Source organism: Rissa tridactyla, chromosome Z, assembly GCF_028500815.1.
Source record: "Rissa tridactyla isolate bRisTri1 chromosome Z, bRisTri1.patW.cur.20221130, whole genome shotgun sequence".
Taxonomy (NCBI): Eukaryota; Metazoa; Chordata; class Aves; order Charadriiformes; family Laridae; genus Rissa; species Rissa tridactyla.
Window position 1 is genome coordinate 8,853,716 of NC_071497.1, and position 26,254 is coordinate 8,879,969.

Here is a 26,254-nt window from a genome sequence, read left to right on the forward strand (position 1 = left end):
CCTATATCCCCAGTTTTGAAGCTGTTTTTCTTCTAGTTATTGGCACATACAGGACACAGAATCATATTCCTGATGTGACACATGACTGACCCAGCAATGGTGACTTTCAGCTATCCTTCAAATGATGAATAACTGAGGCTATGAACTATTTTTTTTTTTTTTCCACAGACTGGGTTGTCTGGTAACATATAGTTTCAGTCAGATAGCTGAAAACAACCAGTTTTAGCCATGCTAACCAAAGAAATGAGGGCAATCCCACATGCTGCGGGTGTTTAAGTGTATGTCAGTCATAATTTTAACCCATTACCCAATTATCAACAAAATTTGACAAAAAATTAGCAATTCTAGTTCTATAAGTGAAAATACATGGCTGGGGAGGAAAGGAAGACCGTATCTGAGCTTTTCTGCATGAGAGGCAACATGAGTTCAACCCTTAGCCAGCACCAGAGAAGGCACACACGTGAGCATCTGTGTGTATGTGAGCGAGCGAGAGGTTGTGAAAGCCCCTCCAGTGGAAACAGCATCAGGGAGATCTGAAACCACATAAGACACCAGAGAATGAAGTCATAAGAGCTAATATGGAAGAAACCAGTACTCAGAAACGTGTTTTTTTCCATTATGTGAGCTAAGATTCAGAACTGTGCCTCACTGTGTGCCCTTTACAGATAATTTCTGATACTCTGCATTGCATGTGTACACAAACGGGAAGCTAGAGTACTTACTTACATGTGCAAGCAACCATATCATCATCAGCGAGAGCAATGAACTAACGAAAGTTTTATTCTTACCAAGTTTTATTTTTAAGCTGAACCTAGTCAGGTTCTCCCTGGCCCCTTCATGGATGAACTGTGTCACAGGAGGCTGCAAAACATCCTTGCCTCCTGTAGCTCTGTGCTGGAAGATGTCCCCAGCTCCCTTCAGTGAGCGGCTTTGCATCTCACAGGACAAGTATCCTTTAGCAGGAAAGAAGAATTCAGGCAACCAAGTACGGCAGAACAGCCTTGGCTTTCTGTGGTGCTGGAGACTCCTTCCAGGAGAGCTGCAGAAACACCTATAAAAGGTATCATGGAGGGAAAGAGAGAGCCCTAGCTAGCAGGAGACCTGCGTGACAAGCAGGTTATTAGTAAGCCTTTCTTTGAGACCCGGAATCATAGAATTCACAGAATATCTCAAGTTGGAAGGGACCCATAAGGTTCATCCCTCCCTACTACTGCGCTGTAATTACTTTTATTTCCTCCCAACTTGAAAAGAGGGACAAATAAAGCTTTTGTTTTGCTCTTGTGACCCATGCATTCCTCCTATCTTCATTCTCTGATAATGATTTAGGGCTCATCTCACTCACCTGAGCAATTCTTACTCATCTGTATGGCACAAGAATGAAAGTCTGCAGAATGAGTTCATAGTTAGAAACTCCACAGAAAGATTAAACGTCCTGCAGAAGGAGGAAAGATTCCTCAGAAAGGCTTCAAAGCTGCCATGGTCATGTATCAGTTGAAAAAGACCAAACAAAAGTGTCTCTTTCCCATGATACCTTCTCCAAAAAATCTTCCCAGCTACACAACAATAACTATATATAACTAGAATTAAAATAAGGGAGAACCAGTTACTGACTTAATTTCCTGAACAGCCCTTTGTTAAGAGCTGTGTGAAACCTGCCAGTTAGATTAACTGATGATTTTGAAAATCAACAGAATGTGCAGAACTATATAGTAATTGTATATGTTACTGTAAGTATATGCAGAAAACCACGATCCTTTAACATAAGTTACATTGTTTAAGTAAGTCTTATACAGCCACACAAGTAATGTTTCACTGCAGACATTCTTAATGTTAATCCATAATGTAACTAGCTGCAGTAAGAGAGAGGGAAAAAAACCCACCCAGTTTGTAGCTATCCTGTATCTCAGACAGGGTGATATAACATAACATATGTTTTAAAACGATAAAGACTTCCAAGAATAAGACGCAGTTTCCAGAAAAATATTCATACACGCCCAAACAAAGGCAAAATCCTGTAATAATTGAATAATTGCAGCTTTCTGTGTCCAAGAAGTTTAAAAAAAAAAAATCCAGCCCAAACCAGCCCTTTTCAGTGGCTTAGCTGGTCAACACTCTTACACACAAAGCCCAGTGCTCTTCCCTAAAACCCAAGAATTAATCAGCATTATGTAAGAGATTTTTATAACACTCTAAAAATACATTGTGAATTCCTTTCCAGTGTCGGACCGAGAAGCTTTAAAGTACTGCCACCCCTTCATCCCCCTTTTTAACAAACACTGCATCTTCATTTCTGATACTAGAAACTTAAATTTGTCTCTGTATTTGTGCCTCGAATCTCATTAATTACAATATTGGCCTCATGAGATACAAGTGCTGCTGCTAAGAGCAGTGTTTGTGCTCAAAATGATTGGAGCAAGGGCACAGATACACAGATATAATACACATATAAACACTTTAAGAAAGCATTAATGGCACATAAAACTTCATAAGACTATTTGGATGTTTTCATATTAATTTACCTGCTTACTAAGCAAACTTTTGTATCCACGCGATAATGTTTTGTTTGCGTGAGGCTGATAGATAATACACCATGATAGCATTCCTGCCAAGGCAGTGGTAACATTAGCCTGGCAAATCTACAGCAGAGTCCTGAGTACTTTTTTCCTTTTTGTGCTCTATTTTTCATATGCATAATAAATAAGTACCAGCACTATTTCTGTATTTTCCACTGAAGGAACTCTAAGCAAAATTACAAAGTCATCACCTGAACTTGAACGGTAGCCTGGGAACCAGACCTGTAAAGAGGAGGAGTTTTAACATTGTCATCGGGGACAGAGCCATCCTCCTCATGTCCGAGCGTCTACCCCTGCCCTCCCAAAGTTCCTTCCACTCAGACCCAACTCAAAATTCTATCTATGAACATGCAAGGCATTTGCAGACCAAAATAAATCACAAGAATGCAAATAAAGTACGTGAAGAAAAATAACAAAGTGTTTTCAGCTGTTAAAATCTTGTCACGGAATACGTATCTAAGGACATTACAGCAATCTCATGATTGCATTTTTAGGAAACATCTCAACATTGTCCTTTTCCAGCACAACTTTTCCCCATACAAGGCTGACCCAACACTGACATAGCCATCTTCTCAAAATAACCCCCCACCCTTCAAACCACAAACAAATCAATCAAAACTATTGAGGCAAACAAGAGATTTCACAGGGGAAAAAAACAAAGAAGATGCAAAGATGACTGCCTTGCCCAGGAATGATTTCACCATTGTTATCAGTTTCATGTGAAAGCAGTGCTGATACTATGGCTGATGGGTGGCTCTACAGAGCCTTAGAAGGGAGGTAGTCAAGGTGTCTGATGGGATGATAACAGCTCTGCCACAAGGGCAAGCAAATATTTAGATGAAAATTGTACTCTGGATTATGACGATCCTGTCGCAAACTAAGTGTCAACTATCCTTTGTGTGTATCCTTTGTGTGTTTGCCCAAGGGTATCCATGTTCACTCTTTTCCTTCCCTCGGCAACTCTTATTTTTTTACATTTTACCCACAGCCCAAGCCCTTCTTTGTTCTCTGTCCTGATTCTTTCTCTGCCGTTCTTTGTACCATTTTCTGCTACCTGTATTCACACTGAATGCGATCAGTCACATGGCTAGCCTCCACCTGAACTCCATGGTACAAGACATATAAGCATTATTTCGTTTGAATGGGGGAAAAATACCTTCCTTTGGTTCATGCTTCATTAACGTGCCCTTCTCAGATTCTCTCCCTTGTCTCTTTCCTCTTTTATCACCCAAATTCAGTCTGCATTGTTCTTGTAATTCTTTTCTTTTTTTGTCCTCACCCATGGCCATTTTCGCCTCCTTCATTTCCTCTGTTAGCTTCTCCTACCCTTTCCTTCGCTCCTTCTTCACTCGTTTTCTCCTGCCATTTCCCATTTACTTTATTCCCCCACCAGAACTGGCTGTTGCCACCGTGCGCATCGTTCTTCCTCTGGTTTCACTGGCGTAACTTGGAAGTGGGCGGGAGCTTCGGTCCTGCCACAATGTGGATACCAGGGTGACCGCTGCATGGAAAGCACATCCTGCACGAGACCCACTCCAACCACTCTCTCCCACCGACTTGTCAATTCAAAAAAACAGAGCAGGGTGAAAGCCTGAGACAGGCAACCAACTTTGGCACAAGGATGGCTTTTGTTGTGCTTTATGTGTGCTTTAATCTCACAAATGGTTGCAGTGAGTCGCACATCCCACACACCCGGCGCTGTGACGGGGAATTGCCCATGTGCAGCTACAAGCACCTCGGGCTCTTCAGCCTCTCTTCTCCTTCCTCTTGCCTCTGCTATGCCATCGCTAATTTGTTCCAGTCGCTCATCAAGACTCTCTTAATCTGCCCCCCCCTACAATTTCACCTCACCAACCGTTTCCTTCGCTCTAGCAGCTCAAAATCCAGAGGATTTCCCCCCCCCCCCCCCCCCCCCCCGCAGCTCCAACAATGATAAACAGATGCTGGTGGTCTGTGCCTCCTACAACTTGCCTCCTCGCATTTTGCGTGGCGCTTGTTGTTCCTGACCTTTGCCTGCCAGCACAACAGGGAGATGGCTGTATTTACAACCCGGGCTGACCAAAAAAAGCGCTCCGAGGGCCTGACATTAAACACCAAAAGCCCCCATGGGTTACACACATGAGGAGGTTTACAAGATTAGTCAGACGTGTGTAAAGATAAGCAGGTATCAACATCTGCAAAATTTGGGATTATACTTTTAGCAGGAAGGGGAAAAAAATAAAATAAAAAATCCAGAGAATGGGGTACTTCAAAAAAACCCCAAGTAATAAAAGGGCCCCGCGGTTGTGTTGTCCCAAACCAGGGTGGTTTACCCAGTGTGCAAGATGCCAAGATACACACAGGGTAGATCAGTCGCTCTCTTCCCATCATCTCTCTGGAGCACACAATTATTTGCAATGTACCTTTAAAAAAATCAAAGCATTTCCTTGAATTTTCTTTAGACGGGTTTTTTTGGGGGTTGTTTTTTTGGTGGTGTGGGGTTTTTTTTTGGTGTTTTGTTTTTTGTTTTTTTTTAAGCTTTTCTAAGACAGGCCGTGTTGGTTCAGGAAACGTTTCCTCCCCGCCTCCCGCCGCCGAGGGCCGGTCTGGGCTCCAGCCCGGGAGGCCCAAGTTGCTGCCAGAGAGTGGCCAGGTCGCCGCGGCGAGCCCCCTCCACACGGGGCTGGCCCTCCCGTGACAGGGAAGGTCCCCTCGGCCCGACCTTGCCCTTCCATAGTCTGGGGGGAAGGCTCTGACCCTCCTGAGGGAACGGGGAGGGGTGGCCAGGTGGGGGGGGTGGCTCTGAGGTGCCGGGACGAGCCCTGAGGGGCGCTGAGGGAACAAGGGGGGCGGTGTGGGGCGAACGCTGAAGGGCGCTGAGGGAACTGGGGGCGATGGGTGGGTGTGGGGGTGGCTTTGAGGTGCCGGGCGAGCCCCGAGGGGCGCTGAGGGAATGGGGGGCGATGGGCAGGTGGGAGGGTGAGCCCTGAGGAGCGCAGAGGGAACGGGGGGCGGGGGGGCTGGTGGGAGGGTGAGCCCTGAGGGGCGCTGAGGGAATGGAGTTAGCGGGTAGGTGTGGGGGTGGCCCTGAGGGGCCGGGGCGAGCCCTGAGGGGCGCTGAGGGAATGGGGGGCAATGGGCAGGTGCGGGGGGCTGGCTCCGAGGGGCCGGGGTGAGCCCTGAGGGAATGGGGGGCGATGGGCGGGTGTGGAGGTGGCCCTGAGGGGCCGGGCCGAGCCCCGAGGGGCGCTGAGGGAATGGGGGGCAGGTGTAGGGGGGGTGGCTCTGACGGGCCGGGGGGTACCCTGAGACGAGCGGGGGAGCTGACGGGGGTGGCCGGCTGCGGGCAGCGAAGGGGCCGGGGAGGGAGGGAAGGAGGGTAGGCGGCGGGGCTAGCTGGCGGCGCCGGCTGCCGGAGCGAGTCCGGTCCGCAGTTTGCGGCTCGCCGCCGCGCTCTCCCTCGCCGGCAGCGGCGGCGGGCGGGGCGGCGGGCGCTGGGAACAGCCGGTTGTTTAAAATCCTTCTAGAACCGTTTCTAATTCCCCCTTGCGCCGGGGAAGGGAGAGCGCGAGCGGGGGGGGAGAGGAGGAGCCGGGCGGGGGGGGGGGAGAGGAGGAGGGAGCAGCCCGTCAGGGTCTCCGCCTGTCGATCACGGCGCGGGGGGCGTGCCTGGCCGGCCGGCCGGCCAATGGTGTGTGTGTGTGGCGGCGTCTCCATGGTGACGGGGCTGTTCCCGGGGAGGCTGTGATGGGTTGACAGGTGCGTGACAGTCGGAGCTCTCCGCAGGCATGTACGGCAAAGGCAAGAGCAACAGCAGCGTCCCGTCCGACAGCCAGGCCAGGGAGAAGTGAGTACAGCCCCAGCGGGCCGACCCGCGCCGCTCCGCGCCGGCGGGATGCGCCCTTACGCGGCCGCACAAAGTAACTTTGCTGCCGGCGGGCGCGGCGGGAGGCCGGACCGGGCCGGCGTGAGGGGGCCGGCGGCCGCGCTGCCGGGCCCGCGGAAGAGGGGTGTGGGTGGAGGGCTTCCCCTCAGCGGGACAGCGGCGGCCGGGCGAGGGGCCCGCAGCGGGCTAGCCCAGTCCCCTTCCGCGGGGCGAGCGGCGCCGGGCTTCCTCCGCTTCGTCGCCGGGGCCGCAAGGTGCCGGGACAACTTGGGTAACAAAGAGAAACGGGGACACGGGGACGGGGGGTCGCCCGCCCGCCGCTTCCCAACTCGCGGCTTGGCAACTTTTAGCCGGGACGGCGCGGCCCGGCGGCCTCGGCCCGCATTGTTCTGCGGGGGTACACGGGGGGGACACCGCGCCCCAGCTCCCGCCCCGCCAGACAAAGGTGCTGCCGGGGTGGGCACGCACCCCCCGCATCCACATCCCCGCCTGTTTTATTCGGTTTTATGGGGGGTGCGGGTGCGCGGCGGGGCTCCCTCGCACCCCCTTGGCCTGAATCCGGCTGGGGCCGAAACAGCCTGCGAAAACTACTTTTTTTTTTTTTTTTCTCCTCCGAATAAAATCTCCAGCTGAACCGCGCGAGGGCTCCTTTCTTTTTTTTTCCTATTTTTTTTTCCTTATTTTTTTTTTCCCCTCTCCCCCTCCCCGTGTAAACGCAGGGCTCTCGGGAGCGGGGGGAGAGCCAGCGGGACCACCCCCCCGGTCCGTGCTGCCCGGCGGGATGCGGCGGGCAGACCCCCCCTTCTCCCCGGGGCAAGAACTGGGGAGGAAAACGAGTGTTTTTTTGGAATGGCCGGCGTCTCTTTAAGTTGTCTGTAGTGCTTCTTGGCGTGACTGAGGCCGGGGAGGAGGTGGCGGTGGTGAAGGTTGGGGGGTGGGAAGCCCGTGTGAGGGGGGGAGGAGGTGGCTTCAGGCTGGGGAAGGTCGGGGTGAGGCTGCTGAGGGTGTCCGGAGATGGAGACCTTCGGACAGAGACCAGGTTTGCACCCCTTGGCTTCAAAAATCGCATTATTGCTCCAAAATAAATTGCACCAAACACCAGGCTCAATACTCCAGGAACGGTTGATGAGTTTCCCTTCGGGCAGTTTGTCGTGAACCTTCACCTAAAAGTTTTTTTTTGGTTGGGTCTTTTTTTTTTTTTTTTTTTTTTTCCTACAGTATTTTAGGGACTTCCTAATTCCAGAGACTGGCATGTGTGCTTCCTGGAACAGCAGCAGGCCAGGCATCTCTCTTGCTACAGGAGAGGGAGATGCGAGGGGAAATTTAAAGTGTTATGTCTGGGAATTTCACATGTAACTTTGCCACGGGAAGGTAGAGGAAGACAGAGGCAGCACTGACATGAAACGTTAATTGCTGAGATAGAGTGGGAGACACAACTTGGGCACTAAAATCTAATCAACTAGTGGCACTTCTTACTCCTATGTACGACTAATTTTAAAAATAATTGCTTAAGTGGCTAGTGGCAGCATTGTTTATTTGGTATAGGAAAATTACACAGTTAAACCATTTTCTTGTACTACATAGTTGCTGGTGTTTGTCGCTACAGTTGGTAAGTTCCTGAAGGGCATAATAGGATCGCACGGTGGGACTAGATAAGATAAATCTATAGGGCTGCTCTTTGTTAGATTAGATGAAAATCATGTTCTTATAATTCTCCTTTACAAAAACTACCCAGTACAAGCCGCACACACAACTGTTCTGGTCCTAGGGATGAAACTTTAAACTGTTTTCAGTCTTGTTTCGTGGTAGCTGATTTTTCTCCTGGATTCTTGCTGCCATAAAGCACATAATATCTCATGTGGTATGAAAATGCTTAATAATTTTCAGGGCAAGCCTGCCAAACTGACCTATTGCCAAGTAGCATCTGCCCTCCTAAGTAAAGTTATGGGGGGCCTGCTAGATGGTGCTGTTTGATTTAAATACACTTTGTCTCCCACTCATTATAACGAACAGCTGGAAATGTGAATTCCTCATGTATAGATTATTTTATGCAAAACACCCGAAATGGATTGTTCTTAAATCACGGACTTGACAGATTGGTAACTTCTTGGTAGCATCTAGTTATGGATAAACACAATTGGGAATTTAGAAACACCCTCTTCCTCTCTCATTTTCCTCCCCCATAACTGTCCTTTCCTTTAATGAAAAAAAGAAAAAGCCTAAAGACTTGGTTTATGGCTGTGAAACGCCATTATATAGTCTACATTCCAGATTTTTTGTATTACATCTTTCTAAGTTTCTTCTTAGTAGATCAGATAACATCATTGCCATATTCATACGCTTGCTTTCTGACATCCAAAAAGGCTGTGATGACTTTTTTTTTTTTTTACTCATGACATTGTTTTACAGTCATGCAATGCTTCTCCCAAGGAGATGCATGAGTTCTTGTTCTGCTTGAAAAAGTTAAATATCTCTACAAAAATGCAGCTTTGACTTCTCCATGAGATTGTGTTAATTTAAAAACCACAGAGAAAATATATATGTTTGGCTTATACATTAAGTACTTAATCAAGAAGAGCAGGATCATAATTATGTTTAATGTGGAAGTTTTTAGAACAGAACATGTAACTTAAGTCTGTTGTGTCTCCTCCAGATTCTAAGTATCTAAAATTTGTAGCCAGTAACCAATCTCCAAAATAACACTTTTAATAATTGAGGAAATAACATTTTTTAAAAAAATACGGTACCTCATGTTTGGACAGCCTAATTATATGGAAAGTGTTTCTTCCCCATGAGGATGTGTGCCAGTGACGGGACTAGGGTGTGAAGAGAGTATTTATCAAGTGTGGAAATGATGTGTGTTGTTCAGATGATGTTTGCAATCAAGGATGTGATATATTTTACAGACCAATCCAGTGCCAAGTGCGTTTGTAGCATGGTATCTCACTGCCTTTATGCTGCCTTTAATATTTATGTCCTTTGAGGTTATGTAATTTCTATTAAAATGAACAAGTTTTGCAAGTCAGTTATAGTAGCCTTTGGCAAATTTTCAGTTCCAAATATCACGTTCATTTTATGGTCTTTCTCTTTGTCCCTTCTGCCAGACCTTTGGGGTAAATTATCTGTATTATGTAGCTTAACAACATATGTGAAGTGTCCATAGATGAATTCGGGAAAAATAATACCTAACTTTATGCCAGAGAGGTATAGTACAGCACAGCTAGGTAAAACATTAAAATGAAGGCATGACACCTGTGAGGTGTGAAGAAGACGAAAAGAAAAATCACAAATGTTGTTGTGCCCCTTCCTCCCTTTCTGGAACAGCTGTGACTTAATTTTGGGTTCAGGCCATCCCTATTGCATAAAGGATGGGAAAGTTGTATTAAACAGTAGCTCTTCCACCACTTGTACTGTGCCAGGGGCAGATAACCCTCATCTACATTGTAAAAGGAAGAAGACTTTAACTTTTTCTTAACATCCTCTGTTGTTACTCTTCACAGCAATTTTTTTTTCCCCCTTATTCCTTAAAATTGGATTAATTCAGGTAGGATCTTGGACCTGCTGACATCTCATTGACTGGCAAAGCCTTCTAAACTTGTAATTTTGGAGAAAGAAGGACCAGACTATACAAATTTTGTGTAGCTTTTCAAACAGGACTTCTGTAGGCATTTGCAAATGGAACTCTCTCTATATAAATAATCTTTTAAGTTAGAAAAATATATATAGAACAATAGTTAAAAAGAACACGTATCATAAGGAAAACTAAATTCTGAAGGGACTACGTGTTTTGTGTTCAGTTGTCTTGATCTTGCAGTGGTCTTCTAAAGTGGAAGAGATACCCTGTTCTGAGATGCCCTTTACCTTATCGGGGCTCAGCAGACACGCAGATTTTGTTTAAAAACTGACCATGTCACTAGAGACTTATTAGTGAATTACTTTGATATGAAAAGATGCATGATCAAAATAACATAGAAGCAAGCATTAGAGTCAGTGATTGATTTTTCAGCTTGGTGTGGGAGAGGACGTAGACAAAGTGGGAATACTTGATTGCTGCTGTCATGGTATTCTTGCTCTGTTTTTTGCATGTAAATGTCTCCTAAGTTTGATCTTGGCCAGTTGGGCACATGGAGAAAAATGGTGTGTTTTCCACTTTGCTGCTGCTTTGAAGAAGAAAGATGTTTCCTTTGTTATTTCTCCTCAAGTCTGCTTTGGGTGGTTGGCTGTTCGGATGTATGGCTCCTTTATATGAGTGGTGTGGGTGCCTGCCTTGGTAGGTCTCTCTTCCCAAGCTGGAAAGCAGCGTGAAATTTACACAACTTCTGTCATTTTCTTGTGTGTGCCAGTAGGATTCTCTGTAAATAGAGGAAAAACTCACCAAAGCTTTCCTGGTCTGATTCTGCAGCTGTTTAGGAAAACTGAGATTTCTGAGGACTCCTGGGGATTTGTGGATTTCTGGAGATGTTTTTTTTTTATTCTTTGGGTTTTGGGTTTTTTCTTTTTTTAAATGTGGAAAGACAACATTGCATTAATTTAAAATAGGTTACCTTTTTCCACCCTAATGTTTTTAAGCTACCTAAGAATAAGATACAGATTAAAATTAATTGACTTCAGTGATAAATTTACTGCTCATCCCCAGGAAATGGCGAGCTAGTTTTTCAAGTTTCAGGTGGTGAAACATGTATTGATCTCTCTTTTTTTTTTTTTTTTTTTTCCTTTGAAAACAAAATTGGTAGTTTAATCCAGCCTGTTTTACAAAATTTAGGTTTGACGTTTGTGCACTGATTTCATCCATTGGGTCTAACTTCAGTCTGGAGAAGAGAAGGCTCCGAGGAGATCTTATAGTGGCCTACCAGTATCTTAAGGGGGCCTACAAGAAAGCTGGTGAGGGACTTTTTAGGATGTCAGGTAATGGTAGGACTAGAGGGAATGGATTAAAACTAGAGATAGGTTCATTCAGATTGGACGTTAGGAAGAAGATCTTTCCCATGAGGGTGGTGAGGCACTGGAACGGGTTGCCCAGAGAGGTGGTGGAAGCCCCATCCCTGGAAGTTTTTAAGGCCAGGCTGGATGGGGCTCTGAGCAACCTGATCTAGTGGGAGGTGTCCCTGCCCATGGCAGTGGGGTTGGAACTAGATGATCTTTAAGGTCCCTTCCAACCCTAACAATTCTATGATTCTAACTTGTAAAAGTTGCGGGTATACTGCTTTTGGAGTCTATGAACATAACAGTTTTTGACATTTTAGAAGAATATACAAAGCACAGAAGGGAAGGTTCTGGAAATAGTAACTATTTCTCAGTATTTATTGTTGATCACAGTGTTTCAGGTACTCTTCTACACCGTGTAGGTAGTTGGACAGCATATGAAGGTGTTTCAGATAGTGTGTGTTCTGCAGTTCAGGCCACTAAGAATAATTGCTTTTGTGGTGTACATTTAACAGGTACTGATAGTTGGAATGATAGCTGCGGTGGAGCATAGAAACATACTTCAGTATAGGAGCATCCTGAAATACATATCCAGCTTTTAAGTGTATTGCTTATGGCAGGGATATTTGTTTCCCTACAGTTTAGCACATTTATTTATTGTACTGGCAAGAACCAAGGGAAAAAAAGCGTTTCAGTTTCAGCATTGCTTCCTCTACACAACTGGTCTGCTCACAAAAGGTTTGGGGTTTTTTTCCATTGCATTTCCTTAATGATGAAGGTTATGAGGTGTCTGATTCCAGCTTTCGTAGGCTCTGTAGTGCCGAGCAAAGTTTGGCTACTGGAGAGCGAGGACTTGTGGAGCCTGCTTAGACCCAGTGGGTACAGCAGATGCACTCTTGACTACAGTGAGCATGATTTGGGCTTGGATAAGAGATAATTAAATCTTCCTGGAGGAGACAGTAATTAACAGAAATGGGTATATATTAATAATTCATTTTGCTTAAATTATAGGCATGTGATAACGTCACAAGTATTCATGTAGCTAAACAAGATTTGCCAAACTTGAACTGTTTGGGTGGAAAATTTATAATGACTTATATATGCCTTGTGCTGACTTACTTAGTTTCTGTGTCTGTAAAATTTCAGTTGAAATGTTTTGGCTGATACTGAAAATTGGACAAAGAAGAAGTGCGTTTTACAATGTTTTAAAAGTTCTCACAACTTTTACTGTGGAAGTCCAATAGTAGCCCTCTCCTGTGAAACCCTTGAAATCTGGTTGAAAAAGGATGAGGGATTTTATTCCAGGGATGTGTCTTTTCCATTTGCATGACAAAGCATCTGAATTTAGCCAGGATACAAGCCATTTCAAAAAGATCAATTTGCATATGCTTAGAGCCTGCTAACTGTAATCACTGAATATTTCATCTTTGCTGGGAGCACAGCAGATACGGGGATCAGAGGAATGGCTAGGGGAGAGAAATTGGGACTGGGCACTGATGGGCAGGAGAGCAGTTGAAGCTTGCAGCCCTGAGATGCCAGGACATAGAGATAACAACAGGGCTTAGCTCTTGAAGGATGATGGAAGAAGTGGAGTGGAAATGGCCGGTCTGGAGAGACAAGAAAAAGAACTATTCCTTAAGGGGACCAGCGATGAGATCAGAGATCTGGGTGGGAGCTGGTGAATCGAGACAAGGAAAATAGTCGCGGTGCAAAGCAGGGAGCCGAGCCAGGGCAGCGATGCCTGCAGGGAGACAGGTCAGGAAGTGGAAGGTTTTTGTTAAGTTAGAAGGAACATGCTGTCCCTCCAGGTACTAGGAAATGACTGTTCCTTTGCTGCCAGCAAGTACCTGTGAGACTGAGGGGTAAAATGTCTTATCTATAAAATAAAACCTACCAGCACCTATGAAATACTGACTTGACTGAAATGGCAGAGAGGTGTGTGGTAGTCCTAAAACCTGTAGCTCGGATGAGATGTCAGAGCTTTGGGAAGGAAGGAGTGGATTTGCCATTCCAAAGCAGCTGGAATAGCAAGTTTGTCTGTGTCTGAGTGCCATGTCTGGGTGTTGTACTTACATTCTCAGTAACATTCTCTTAACTTGGGAAATACAGATGTATACTAAGCGTTGTTCTTACTTTGTCCTCATTTGCATGTTCGCTGATTTATTTTTTTTCCTCTGGAAAAACTCTGTTTTTTTTATTGTGCAGAATAGAGCATTGTTTTCATAATGAGTAGCTATTTGATAATTTGCTATTTTGCTGTCATGCAGTATGTGCCTTATGGCTGACTGGCTGTTTCATAATACAGCTGTTCCTGGAGGAAGAATATGTTGTTTCTTTGGTGCCCAGCACCATGGTGTCTTTGAGTTTCACAAACCTGTACAAGTATGCCTCAAGCCACTCCTACTTGCCTGCTAGTTTTAGAAATGGCAGTAAGGTGCTGCACAAAAATATTTGCTGATTTTTTTGGTGCCCAGTTTGAGCTGTGTAGCCTTGTAAAACTTCCACTGTCTCTTTTGCCACTGATTCTAAGGATGAGATGCCATTTTATCACATCGGGCATCCAGAAGATGAGGAATAGAAAATGATTCATCTCTTGCACAGTTTGTTGCAGCTGAGTGGCTTACGACACAGAGCCATCCTGTGGCATGCCCAGAGATGGAGGACCATTTCAGGTGGTCTCAGGAGGACCCATTTGTGGCATGGTCCCCTCTGTCCTGGAGTCTGCCATCTCTCCTGGTACAGCATGCCTTGGACAGACTGTGAATCAGCCCACGGCAGGATGAAAACAAGCAGTCCCATGAGCTACAGAATGAGTGAAGCCTGGTTTCCTGGACATCTATCTTCTTGAGGTCATGCTGTGCTGTTTCCGTGAAAGCAAACAGCTGAAGCAACTTGTGAAAATGTATTTTTTTTTTAGACTGCTGTCTCTTTTTTGGATATACTTGAAATTGGAAAATGAACTCAAAAGTTATCCAGGGTGGACACTTGCTTACTTACTACACACAGCATGACCTCGCGAGCCTGCTTTCCTTAGGGAGGGAGACTACAAATGTGTGATTGTATGATTCAGGGTGGCATTGTAATTAGGTAGAGCCACTTCAGAGAGACTGCTCTCACTTTGGAGGGACCGCTCCAGGAAGCCTCAGGGTGTAGAAAAGGGCACGATCCTGCACAGCCTAGTGTGGTAGTCTGCGGGTGCCTGTAATTAGTGACTGCTCAAAACAGTTACTTTTAAGAGTTTTCTGCAAAAGCCTCTTTGGGCACCATCAAGAACCCAGCTAGATCATGTTTTTTCTCCATGAATATTCAGTAGCTGCAATTTCAAGGCTTCCCAGCTGTGTTGTTTGGGATTAGGGTCACTTGGTTCCTTCTTTGTTGGTGTACAAACAGGCCAGAATGAAGTGCTGGTCCAGGCTGAGTCAAAGCTGAAGTTTCTTTTTCTGGTGTCTGCTCAGTTGAGCCACAGACCCCTAAGTCCAGTTGTTTAGGTAGTGGTCAGTTAATACATAGCTGTTGTTTCAACTGTTAAGAGATCTTCTTCAGATAGCAACAAAGATGTTAATTCAGAAATCTTGATAACCTCCACGTATGCTTCTCTAGGCTTTAGGATATTTCTCTCTTCCAGTCCCAGGAAGGTAATAGGTGAGAAAACAAAATGTTATTTTCTGAGAAACTGAAAGGTGGCAGTAGTCAAGACCATGGTGTCCTAGCTTTTTTCTTTCCTGATTCATTAAATATAAAAATATAAAATATAAAAAAAAATACTGAAAATTCTGTGGTGGGTCATTTTTTCCTCTCTAGACTTTCTGTGATTATTGTTTCTGGACTCTTTTTTGGGTTTGTCCATATTATTAGTAGCGTGTCCAGATCAGAGCATAGAACTGGGCAGAATGAAATAATTATCTCTCTTTTGAGATAATATTATACTACTTGGATTTTATTTATAAAACATTGCTGCTAATACTTCCTAGAACACTTGCCTGTTTGTTGTTGTATTTTGTTGCTTTTGTTTTTTTAAATAATCTATTTTGCAGTCCACAAGCCCTCCAGGTTCTTTTTAAATAGAGATGCCTGGCCAATTATTCCCCATTTCATATTTGTGTATTTGATTTCTCATTCCTGAGCATAGTACTCTACATTTGTCTGTATTGGATTTTTTTTTTTTTTTAGTATTTTGTACATGCTATGGCATGATAAGATTTTTCCGTTTCTTGGGGTTTTTTTGGTTTTGTTTTCTCCAATACCAGACAAATATAATGTGTGAAAACAGGCCAAAATTGACTCCTGCTCATCATGTAAGTGCTTGGACAGTCAGACAGAGAAATCAGACAGCCCATTTCAGCTTGCCTATATCTTGCTTGCTTGTCTGTGCAGTGCCAGAGCTTCACCTTATACTGTGGTGTGAGTTTACGTTTAACCTGAAGAGCTAAGTAAGTTCAGATCCTCTTTTTTTTTTTTTTTTTTTTTATTTTGTTTTTCCTCAGAAAGCAGCCTAACCTCTGGGCTGTTGGATATCAACTTAACAAACATCTTACTGCCATGGTCTCCGAAGTACCTTCTCATGCCCTGAAGCCTTTCCTCTTCCTCTTCCCTTTGCATCTCTATTCCCTGTGCCCAGAGTGACCTAAGCCTCTTCTGTACCAGCCTTTGGCTCCTCCAAACCCCAGCTTGCATGTAGCTTTGACATACACCTCTTGGTATTAGGAAAACCAGCTTCATTTGTGATAAAAGAGACAAAATGTAAATGAATATAATTTATGTTGCCCATTTATTTTCTGTAGGCTTTTCAAAATGCTAGCAGTCTCTTTTTCAGGCAAGCGTATTGGAGTTTTTGGGTTTTAGTTTTAAGCTGGGCCCACCTGTGAAAGAAGAGTGACCGGCTGGAGCTCCTTTTTTAAGTGTATTGAGAGCACACTTTTTTCTCACCTTGTTTCCTGTGCAAATATCAATTAGGAAATTACCAATTGGTAAAAATATGAATGTCAGAAGTCACACATCTGATGGCAAGTATGGTTTGTCAGCTGTGGTTGTGGGTGATGAGGGTTGTCTAGCTTCTCAGTGCCTCCTACCATTGACTTCACAGGCTGCTTGATCTGATCCATTTTAGGCTTTACAGTCTGCCTTTCAGCTTGTATTTCGGTGTGAAGTTCACTTGTTCAGGTAGAAGCATGTAACTGGGAGCTGACCATGATGTAACCGATACTTTTTGCTAAGTTTGTATGGGTCTAGATGAAGTACAACCCTTGGTGTTAAACCCAAACTCTTGATGGGCTTGATCAAGCCTAAATAGCTAATAAAAGTGATGGTTTGCTACTTAGGCTTGACTGTTTTGTTTCTTTCCTATCTCTCATTCCTAAATAAAATACTGTCTTTGAAAGAGGGAATTTCAATCACAAAGAAGAAATTAACATAAGAAGGTACTGATTATACAGTGTCCCATGTTTTATATTAACTTCAATTTTATTTGCAATACCTCTGACTTTTGGGAGAAATTTCACCTTAAAATAAAAACAACCCCCTAATAATTTTTCTAGAAGGAAGACAGTCTTTTGAAAATACAGAAGCAGTAAGTTATCGGTAGTAATAAGTTATCTGTATATGTAAATTCCAGTGCATGCAATATTTTTTTTTATACTGATATTGGAAATGTCTTGTTACTAGATGCATTTTTAAATTGATCCGGAGTCTGGAAAATTAATAAGAATGTTCCACGGTTGTAATTAAGTATTATATAATAATTTATATAAATATATATATTTATTTTTATATAAGTTATAAATAAGCAGGTAGTTAGAAAAAGGTGAAATACTATCTATGTTTTCTGTGGTAATCAACTTAATGCTTATTAAAAAATGTCAGCGTTAGTCTTTTTTTTTTTTTTAACAAAAGACTATATGTATAAAAAATAGTTTTTAAACTGTTTTTATAGGCTAAAAAAATGCGGCAAAATCAGTGGCAACCTGAGGCAGCCTGTGTTGTCATGTTGGCCCCTCCCTGGGAAGAGCACTGCTTTCTGAAGAAAATACTTGAGTGCAGAAATGGAACTATAATTCCTTAATAAATATGTTGTTCTTGACAGTCTCAGGACAAAATGGATCATGTGGCTGACAGGCTGTATGATTGTGTCATAAATATTCTGTGATTTATGAGGCTGGAAGTAAGGATGCTACCCGTTCCTCCTCCTGTGGAAGTTGTGGTGCTCTGTCAGATCCTTGTAACTGCAACAGCAAGATTTGATAAACCAAAACCCCTTTGCTTTCTCCATGCTAAATGTTTTATTTGCTGTTCTTTTCTCACAACTAACCCTTGAAGAATGGGGGCCAGTCTCGGATGGCTCCAATTACTCCTGTTTAGGTCAGCCTTTGACTTGAGGTGGTGGTAGTGAGTCCATTGACGCTATTTGCATGGTCATGAGTGTGGATGAGCTAATGAAATTTCACTGGGTGTATTGGGAATAATGAAGCACCCTTGACGGATCTGAAACTGCCCTAGAAGTGAAGCTTAGAACTCCCATTGCCAGTCTCTTGAACTGTTGTGCTCCTTTAACGGTTTATTATCAAAACCCTCCTAAATCAGTGTATATTGTTTAATCTGCCTTGAAATGTGAACTGCAAGTCAAAGGCCTCTCAGTAATATAGTGAAAAGTTGTCTGAATTTATTGCATCTTTGGTAAGTGTTCCCCAAACTTTGGTAAACTGCTGCTTGGTAGCTTGTTCCAGCTCATCTTCGGTGACAGGCAGCAGAACTGCTGGTACCTCCTGCCACACACAGGTGGGGGACACGCTCCCCTCTGCAAGTCAGAAAGACTTCTGTGATAATGCCAGTGTTAATAAAATATTTATAGAGTATTATACACGGAGAGGATGTTTTAAAAACATATATCCTGGCCTGAAGGATTAAGTTTGTTTTTCCTGCGTGCTTATATGCATGTTGTAAAATAATATAAATGAAAGTTGATTTTCTGGATTGGAATGGAAAAAGTAGGTGATCGACAAATACCTAGAGCTTGCAAACAGAAAAATACAAAGCTAGAAAAGATAAAGGAGAGCTTCTGATCAGAAGATGAAGAGCAGTGTGAGAAATACGAAAATATGCCTCTAGTAATGGTAATATGCTTGACAAGCAGAACTGAAAGGTACAACACATTGGTGTTTCTGACTTCTGCTGCAACTCCTCAAATTCAGTGTCACTTTTAATTTTACTATCTGTACATCTAATTCTTTATAAAAGAAAGATGTTTACTCCTACGAGACCAGTATCTGTAGATAGGTGTAACTGCAAACCTAGTTACACATATTTTAAAATCTTTTTAGAAATAAAATGAGAGACTATAATACGGCAAAACACAAAAAAAGCTATATCTTATGCTTTGAAGATGCAAGATTTAAATAATTTGACCATCTGTAGTTGGGGAACCTATAAAGAATGAATGAAAAAATTATTTTGAGTGATTTCGCAGAACATCTTAAATAGATGATTAAAAATAAAATCAGACTGCAGTACTGGATGTGGATACATTCTTATTAATTCTAATAGTTGAGAAAGTTACTTATAAATCTTTTCCAGTATTCCCCAAACAGCCCTGTAAGTCTGCAGTTAATTACTCAAAATTAAAGGGGGGGAGAAAGAAGTTTGGAGTTGCCTGGTGTCAGTCTCCAATTCTGTGTGGGATTACCGATTTGAAAAAAAGAAGCATAATAGACAGGAGGATGTTTTCTTGTCATAAAACCATAACTATTTTCCCCCTGTAAAATGATACAACTGAATAGAGCTGTATTTCACTTGTATTATTATTTAGTAAAGCTCTTACAAAATACTTAAGAAAGTTGAAAAAGGACTCTGTGGTTTTAATACCTAGACTGCAAGCCAAACAAACACATTTGGAAATGTACAGCTGTGCCCACAACAGACTGTGGGTATACTGGTTCCTTAGTCAAGGTGCTGGTGCAAAAATGACTTGTAACAAGGAACATCGGCTGAAAACTGCAGGCTGTATCCGGGACAGGAGGGTTCACAGCGATACAACAGTTGGTCTTGTTTCTCCTTCTTTAATACCATCTTGATCCTGGTATCCTGAACTGGTAAGACACTCAAGACGTCACCCAAAACCAAACATCTTTGTTTCCTACTCCACTGGAGCAGCCAGCTTGGGACACATAGGGTTGGTTTCGCAGTTACCCACTAGTTATGGAGATACACTTGTTAGCAATCTTCATTTTCATGGCTGAAGTGCTAAAGTGCTTGAAATGCTCAAGTCCTGTGGCTGGATGTCCTCTGGCATGGTCACAGGCTTTGGAACAAATCCAGGAATATTTGTTAAAAGAGTGTGGGCAAAGCAAAAGAGAAGGTAGTGCAAAAGAGACTTTTTGGTAATGCAAGAGTAGGAATGATAAAATGCATCCAAGACGAAACACGTAAAGCTTGTGGAAGTGTTTTGGTATTAGTTTCTGTTTAATTTCTTTTTGCACAGTGTATACGTTCAATAGACAAAACATAATTAGAGGGAGCTCTCCGGTATGTAGTATATTGCTACAGAGAAGAGCTTTGCTTCTGCAAAGGGTTGAGTACTTAAGTAAGCACGCTCTTTTGTTCAGCGCAAACATTGGAAATTCTCACTAATTCAGGATACAAGTGGAAAACTAATTAAGGAAGATGAAGGGAAACCTAACCTATGACAGTGTCATGTATGGTTCAGGCTTTCTGACACCACATTTTGACGCATTCCAACAGGGCTGTAAGGGGAAACAAGAAACTAGATTAAAGAGACTAATGATGTAATTTGGCAATGTAGTTCCTCTGTATTCTGCAGCATCAGAATGGATTTTTTTTTTTCATATTCATTTTGCCTTTGTGATTCAGTTATGGATTTCATCTGAATTTAAAGCCAATTCTGTGACAGTTACTTTTTAGCATGCCTGTGACTTTCTTGGAATTTCTGGTTTTCCAGTCCAATAGCATATTTTAAGAATTAACATAACTGAAGATAGATGACCATTGCATTCTCCCAGTCTGAAACTGAATGTACTAATTTGCCATGTTGTATTGTGTGTGTTTGTGTGTGTATGCATGCGTAAGTATGTATATATTTAAGCTTGGAAGGCAGGGTTGATGTCTTTGTCCTTAGAACAAGCAACTGGATATCACCTGCTTGTATAGAATCACAGAAGCAGGTTGATTTTTTTTTAAACAAAAAACAACAAGCAACAAGGCATTTTGATTCAAATATGGAATAAAATTAGAGGAGACATTTTCAGAGTTAATAGAGTTAACTGCACTCTTGATCCTCTTCTGAGCTTACTCAGTGTCACCCTTATAGTCTTGTCATGTCTCTTGGTATGGAACCATGAAATTTGCTGTGTCCTACTACAGCCTGTATATGGTCTGTTGTGTAGAAACTGCAGTTACCTCACCAAGGCTGACTTTATATTCAACACCTGTGATGTACTTCTCTTTGGGAGCAACCACACTTCTTAAAGTAATTGTTTCAGTCAATGTGAATGAAAGCATCTGAAAACAACAAAAGCTGCCTATATATGTAACCGTTTATTCTGCCTAGGAAAGTATAACTCCCCTAATACTTATCTGGTAAAACAAGCTTCTGATTCCTCTGAAAAGCTTCCATCAGTGTGCCTCCCTAGATAGCCCCTTGGCAATTGACACAATTGTCTTCTCTCTTGGCAGCCCAAGTGACCTGAAGAAGCTTCTGTGCCCCGAAAGTTTATCCTTTTTTGTTTGCCCCTTTTTTGTTTTGGTCTTTTTTTTTTTTTTTTTTTTTTTTTTTTATCCCCAGCTTTATTGATTTGGTCTAGTGAATGATAGTGCTTACAGGTTTGGCCTTACGGTGTCCTTAGACCATCATACTTCAAACAGTACTGTGGCTGGAGTCCAGAGCAGCACCTTCTGCTGGTGAGAGAACCTCACAGTCCAGTTCCTTAGTTTGGGGAAATTCTGAAAGTGAAACGAAAACCAGGATGAAGTACAAGTTGATAAGCTAATCTGTTTTCTCTGTCTCTGTCTCCTCTCCTACCTGATTCCTTAACATGTGCATTGCAAAAACATGTTTGCATGTTGACAATTAACTTTTTACTACAGCTGTTTGTGAAAGGTGTATTATACAACATAGCATGCGGAGCATGGTAGAAGTAATGTCAAATGGGTAGAGAATTTGTACTTTGGATGCACAGAACTGGGTAACGTGAATGGAGTGGGACTTGTGTTCTTAAGGTAGTAGCGGATATTTTAACTAAACATAAACATTCAAAGAGGACAGGCTAGATGTTCCACTTTTGGAAATAATATATAAACCATCTTAAGTATCAAGGTTGTGTTTGAACCCTGTTTGCTCTACAGCCTGGCAGCTCTAAGGACCGTAAGATAAAACCACTGTGTGTTCTACACTAATACATGATATACCTGGCTACTCAAGAGATGATCCTTGGACCAGGCTTCCCATCTCCTCATCTTTCAACCCACTGTTTAGCATGGGAAGCTTCCAGCACCTCTCTGTGTGTTTTTTCATCCAACACGTACAAGTGAGAAATTAGTTGTATAAATTGGTAGAAAAGATCATGACATTCAGTGACATGATTTAACCCGTGAGTTATGTTGTAACATTCCTTCAGTGAAGATGTTGAGGTGTCCTACATAGCAGACAAGGCTTTTTTTCCTTTACATTCAAAGTTTCAAATTCAGTAAATTGTCATTTTCCAGCCCACAGATGCTCAGCCTCGTAATATTCTGTATTTGATACTTAAAGTCAAAGCCTGGAGTGGTTGGAATTGGAGTATTTCCTGGTGGCAGAATTATCTTTTTTTTTTTTTCTTAATGTCACACAGTTCGTAAAATTAAGTAAATTTCAGCTATCTCTTGGGCATTCATGTAAGTGATGTTCAACTACAGTGTCTGCTGGAGGTCAGCAGACTTGTACCGGTATTCTCTTTCTTTTCTGAATTTCTGTTTCTCCAAGCAAGTGGAGACATTAGTATACAGAAGCATCCTACCCTTCTGTCGGATGCTGTGTGGAAGGAGGTACTTGAGATTGTTCTAAAAAAGTCCAAACCCTTTTGAGTGTCTCTAGTGTAGTGTGACCCAACACAATGTACAGGTTTCAATTATGAGATTACGAAATGCTAAGACTGTGTGATATGCTTTAGCAAGATCATTTTTCTTTATGCGGTTCCTCCAGCATTTTAAGAATTTTCCATCCAAAATGAAGCAATGTGGTACCATTGTAGATTATTTGCTGGTTTAGTTGTCCTAAAACATCGCGATTGCTGTGTTTCTTCTACAGTTGATGTGAGCCTGTTCTGCTGGCCTTCTTTACTCTTCTGAGTGAGGAAGGCTGTTAAATATAGGTGGATTCTGCTTGCTTTTCAATACCCTGCCTGCTAACAAAAATGAAACAGCTGAATGATGTGCATGTGTCTACCTGCAAACCAAAACAAAGTTGGCTCATCTAGGTCTGGGTTTGCTCATTTGACTACGTCACCTTAAGTCTGAAAAATAAATAAGATATAAAGAATACAGACCAGGTCCGGAAATCCTGTTGGCTAAGAGATTAATCTAAAATATCTATTAGCCTTTCAGTCCCTGCTGTAGGTGTTACCAGCGTTCTAGAGGAGCATCCCATTTGTGGGGAAGAGTTAACCTCTGCAGAAGGCTCCAGGAGCAGTCGTTTACTCGGTTTGGTCATTTACCTTTCTCTGAAGACCTTCAAGTGCCACAGGTCATCCTCTAGGGCAGGAGTACTGTGTGTGTTACAAAACTGTTGTGGTAACCGTTTCAGATTGACGCCAGGGGCAGGATCTGTGTGTTTCGATGGTGCAGGGAGCGGGGAATGGCTGTTCACCTCCCACCAGGACTTCACCCTTGGGTTTGCATCCCGTTCTCCTGCCCCACCCCTCCTTCCACTGTGTACTGTGGGTTGATAGGGGTGAGTCACCTCTTTTATTATTTTTTGAATTCTTTCCTCCCAAATGTAGTTTGTTTTCTGCAGGGAAGGGAAAGAATTTATGCTGTCCTGGTTCCTTATTTTTATCAGAGCTCTGCTAACAACTTCCAGCTGAGGGAGTTCTTGATATTTTTAGCCTGAGATATTTAGCTATTTGAGCCTCTTTACACATTTCCCCCCAATACATATTAACTGGGGGGAGGGGAGGGGGAGAGGAATGGTTCTTGTCAGTTAATATATTCACGAGCATGCTTGCCAGATTGCCTGCACTTATTCCCAGGAATCCATACACTTCAGAATTGGGGGGAAGTTTGAGTCCTGGTCTGAAGTATTTGAATCGGCCTCATTACTCCATTCTCTGGCTAATGCTGCAATAGCACTGTGTTCTCACTGAATATTCGCTTTTATTTGAGAGGTGGTGTTTAGTATTAAAAAAATGTATGTTATTGATATTCTGCTTAAAACCACCCAGAAGTAAATAAGCTAAAAAGAGCAGAGAATTGTAAAATGGGAACTTGCACTACGAAATATAAACTCTCTGAAATTCTCTTTGTTCCTCTTTTTTCCACGTATCTTTTAAGCTGCAAAATCCTGTCTTGTTACTAATGTTACTGTTTTATTGATTGGCTGGTGTAAGGTTTGATGAAGTTCTTTAAAAATCCAAATACTGAATTTGCTGGCGCATCTGCTATACACGTACTTTAAAGTTTCTGAAGAGCCTTACCCTTCCATGAAATTTACATGAATGTTACTTTGAAAGAAAACATTAAAAATGCTTCAGATTGACTTTTTGCCTTTCAGAACCACTTTAACCTGTTTAACCACAATTTCACAGATCCTACTATCTATCATCAGTTCTTTTCCCTTTTCCTAACAAAATTTCAGACTAGAGCAAAAAGCTAGTTTGTTGCTTTGGCAGGGCTCTTTCTGTGTGTTGAAAACAGTAATCTGCCTGAACAGTAATACTGTTTAGGTCACTGGCTTAATATCTTCTTTAGGCAAATGATTCGTCCAAATTTCTTTGAGAATATTATTGTTATTGTTAATGGTTATACATAGATGTGCCTCAGTGATTTCAGCAAAAACCCCAGAGGTGTCTGTAGGACTAGGGAGGTGGGGGTGAGAGGCGCAGATGGTGGAAATCATGCTCAGTTTAAAATGAGAATTAAATGGCATTTGCAGTTGGGTATAAATTGTCCATGCTATTTTCTTCTCTCTATGCCCTCCAAGATGTTTGTTTATATATGGCGATACATTACATTGCTCTACTCCTATCCGCTTAGTTACCTGATGCAATTCTGCAGAGTGGGGAGATGACTTTGTGCCATCTACACAGAGTCTTTGTCTCGAATCCTCTGGTTGCCGGTCTGGTCTGTGGCATAAGTTAGAGCCGCTTGAAGGCTGCCAACAACCACCAGGATATATCCTATTAATTGGGACCAGCTGGATACAAGTATGTATTGGCAAGTCTACAGCAGCTCTCTGCAACCCGTTACAGCAGCTCTTCAGCACCCAGCTATTCCTTTAGGGACCTTGAACCTTCCAGTAATCATTTGCAAAGCCTTAAATCTGGCACCTAAAATAGTAGTGTGCTGTGGGGTTTTTTTAATATATTTGTTTAATCCTAACTCCTCTGCTCCACCCTGAGATTGGGCAGTCACCACTCCCTACTTGGACATAAATCTCTGTTTGAGGATCCAATTTAATACATGTGCACCAGGTGCTTTTTTTTCAAAGCACTTCGAAAAACATTTGTGTTTGTACTTATTGAGCACTACGGCGATTTTTTTTTTTTTTTTTTTTGGTAAGTGTAACCTTTTGGGAAATTCGCCATTCTCAAGCTGTGAATTGTGCACCTTTTAAAGACAGAGGTTCCATGTTGTACCCCTAGATATCAACTGCTTTTTGTGCCTTTCTGCATGCCTTTCAAAATGTAATTTTAGCTAAGATGCTGTTGTTGTGCACTGTGAGTCTCTGTACTCCAAGGTGACTGATGCTGCTGAGAAGCTGTGGAGCAACACTACCACCTCAAGTATGTTGTCTAGTCTATGTTGCAGCTTCTCAGTGGGACTGCCAGATTAACTAAATACTAATCTTAAGCTTCTTAACGCTTAGTGAGAACAGTCAAAATTTCATTACTTTTAATTGTTTTGTAACAAGCTAATATAATTATACTGTTAGCATCTTGGTTGGGAATTTCTTGACTTTTTTTCTTTGCAAATCCAGTTCCTAATAAGGTTTTTTTATTTCACTGACTGCATTTCCTGTGCAACTTCTTTTAAACTACTGTATGAGTTGCAGAGACGCTAAATAAACTGAGCAGACGACTCTTTTTTTTTTCTTTGCTGTTTGTACAATTAGTTTTTCCAATGGTCCTTCTTGAACATGAAAAGCAATACAGTAAAATACTTGGAGGAAAGGAAGGTGGTACAGAGAAGCTGCACTGAGTGACTTCAACTCAGTGTACAAAAAGTTTCATATTCTTTGTTTCAGGCTTATATTTGAAATCTCTTATTCTAATAATGACCAGCCAACTCTTGCTTTGCTTATGAGATCTGACAAGATCACCCTCCATGTGATTTCATTTGTTGTATTCATGGCAGCCCTGGGGAGTGAAATAACTAGAGCAGGAATGAAGCTGTGCTTTCCTGCACAACACAACACAGCTCTATAGCAACTTGGCCACTAGGAAAAACAGCAGAGACTTTAAATAGATAAATTAAGTTTTGTCTCTGTGTGAGTGTGTATGTATTTCTCTAAAACGTACAGTCACCTGCAAGCATCAGCCTAACCCATTAGACCATGTAGAATAAATGGGAGATAATCACCCATCGTGGTACCAGGCAGGTGAAGCTGAACTGAAATTTGGGGAGCTGGAGTGCTTTGTAAAAGTGGAGTGCTTTTTGTTACCAAGTGTGTCTTGTTAATTTCAGTTTACTGGGC

At 42.6% G+C, this 26,254-nt stretch overlaps 1 protein-coding gene and 1 long non-coding RNA gene across 6 annotated transcripts in view; one reads left to right on the forward strand and one right to left on the reverse strand.

Moving 5' to 3' along the window:
• Positions 1 to 799: 799 nt before the first annotated feature.
• Positions 800 to 4,198, reverse strand: LOC128902377 (uncharacterized). Of its 2 annotated transcripts, none has more exons than XR_008463762.1 (3): positions 3,730 to 4,198; positions 1,343 to 1,432; positions 800 to 1,051 (listed from the first exon to the last, which is right to left on the reverse strand). It is a non-coding gene; the product is annotated as an uncharacterized LOC128902377 (long non-coding RNA). The 2 variants fall into 2 exon arrangements; XR_008463763.1 differs by lacking the exon at positions 3,730 to 4,198 and adding an exon at positions 1,770 to 2,506.
• A 1,977-nt stretch (positions 4,199 to 6,175) lies between these two features.
• The window catches only part of SSBP2 (single stranded DNA binding protein 2), a 191,100-nt gene continuing 171,021 nt past the window's right edge, over positions 6,176 to 26,254 (forward strand). For all 4 annotated transcript variants that reach the window (XM_054185299.1, XM_054185301.1, XM_054185302.1 and 1 more), the window contains exon 1: positions 6,176 to 6,399. In XM_054185299.1, coding sequence (XP_054041274.1) covers positions 6,341 to 6,399 — 59 coding nt within the window. In that variant the 5' untranslated portion in view covers positions 6,176 to 6,340. The remainder of the gene's footprint in view (positions 6,400 to 26,254) is intronic.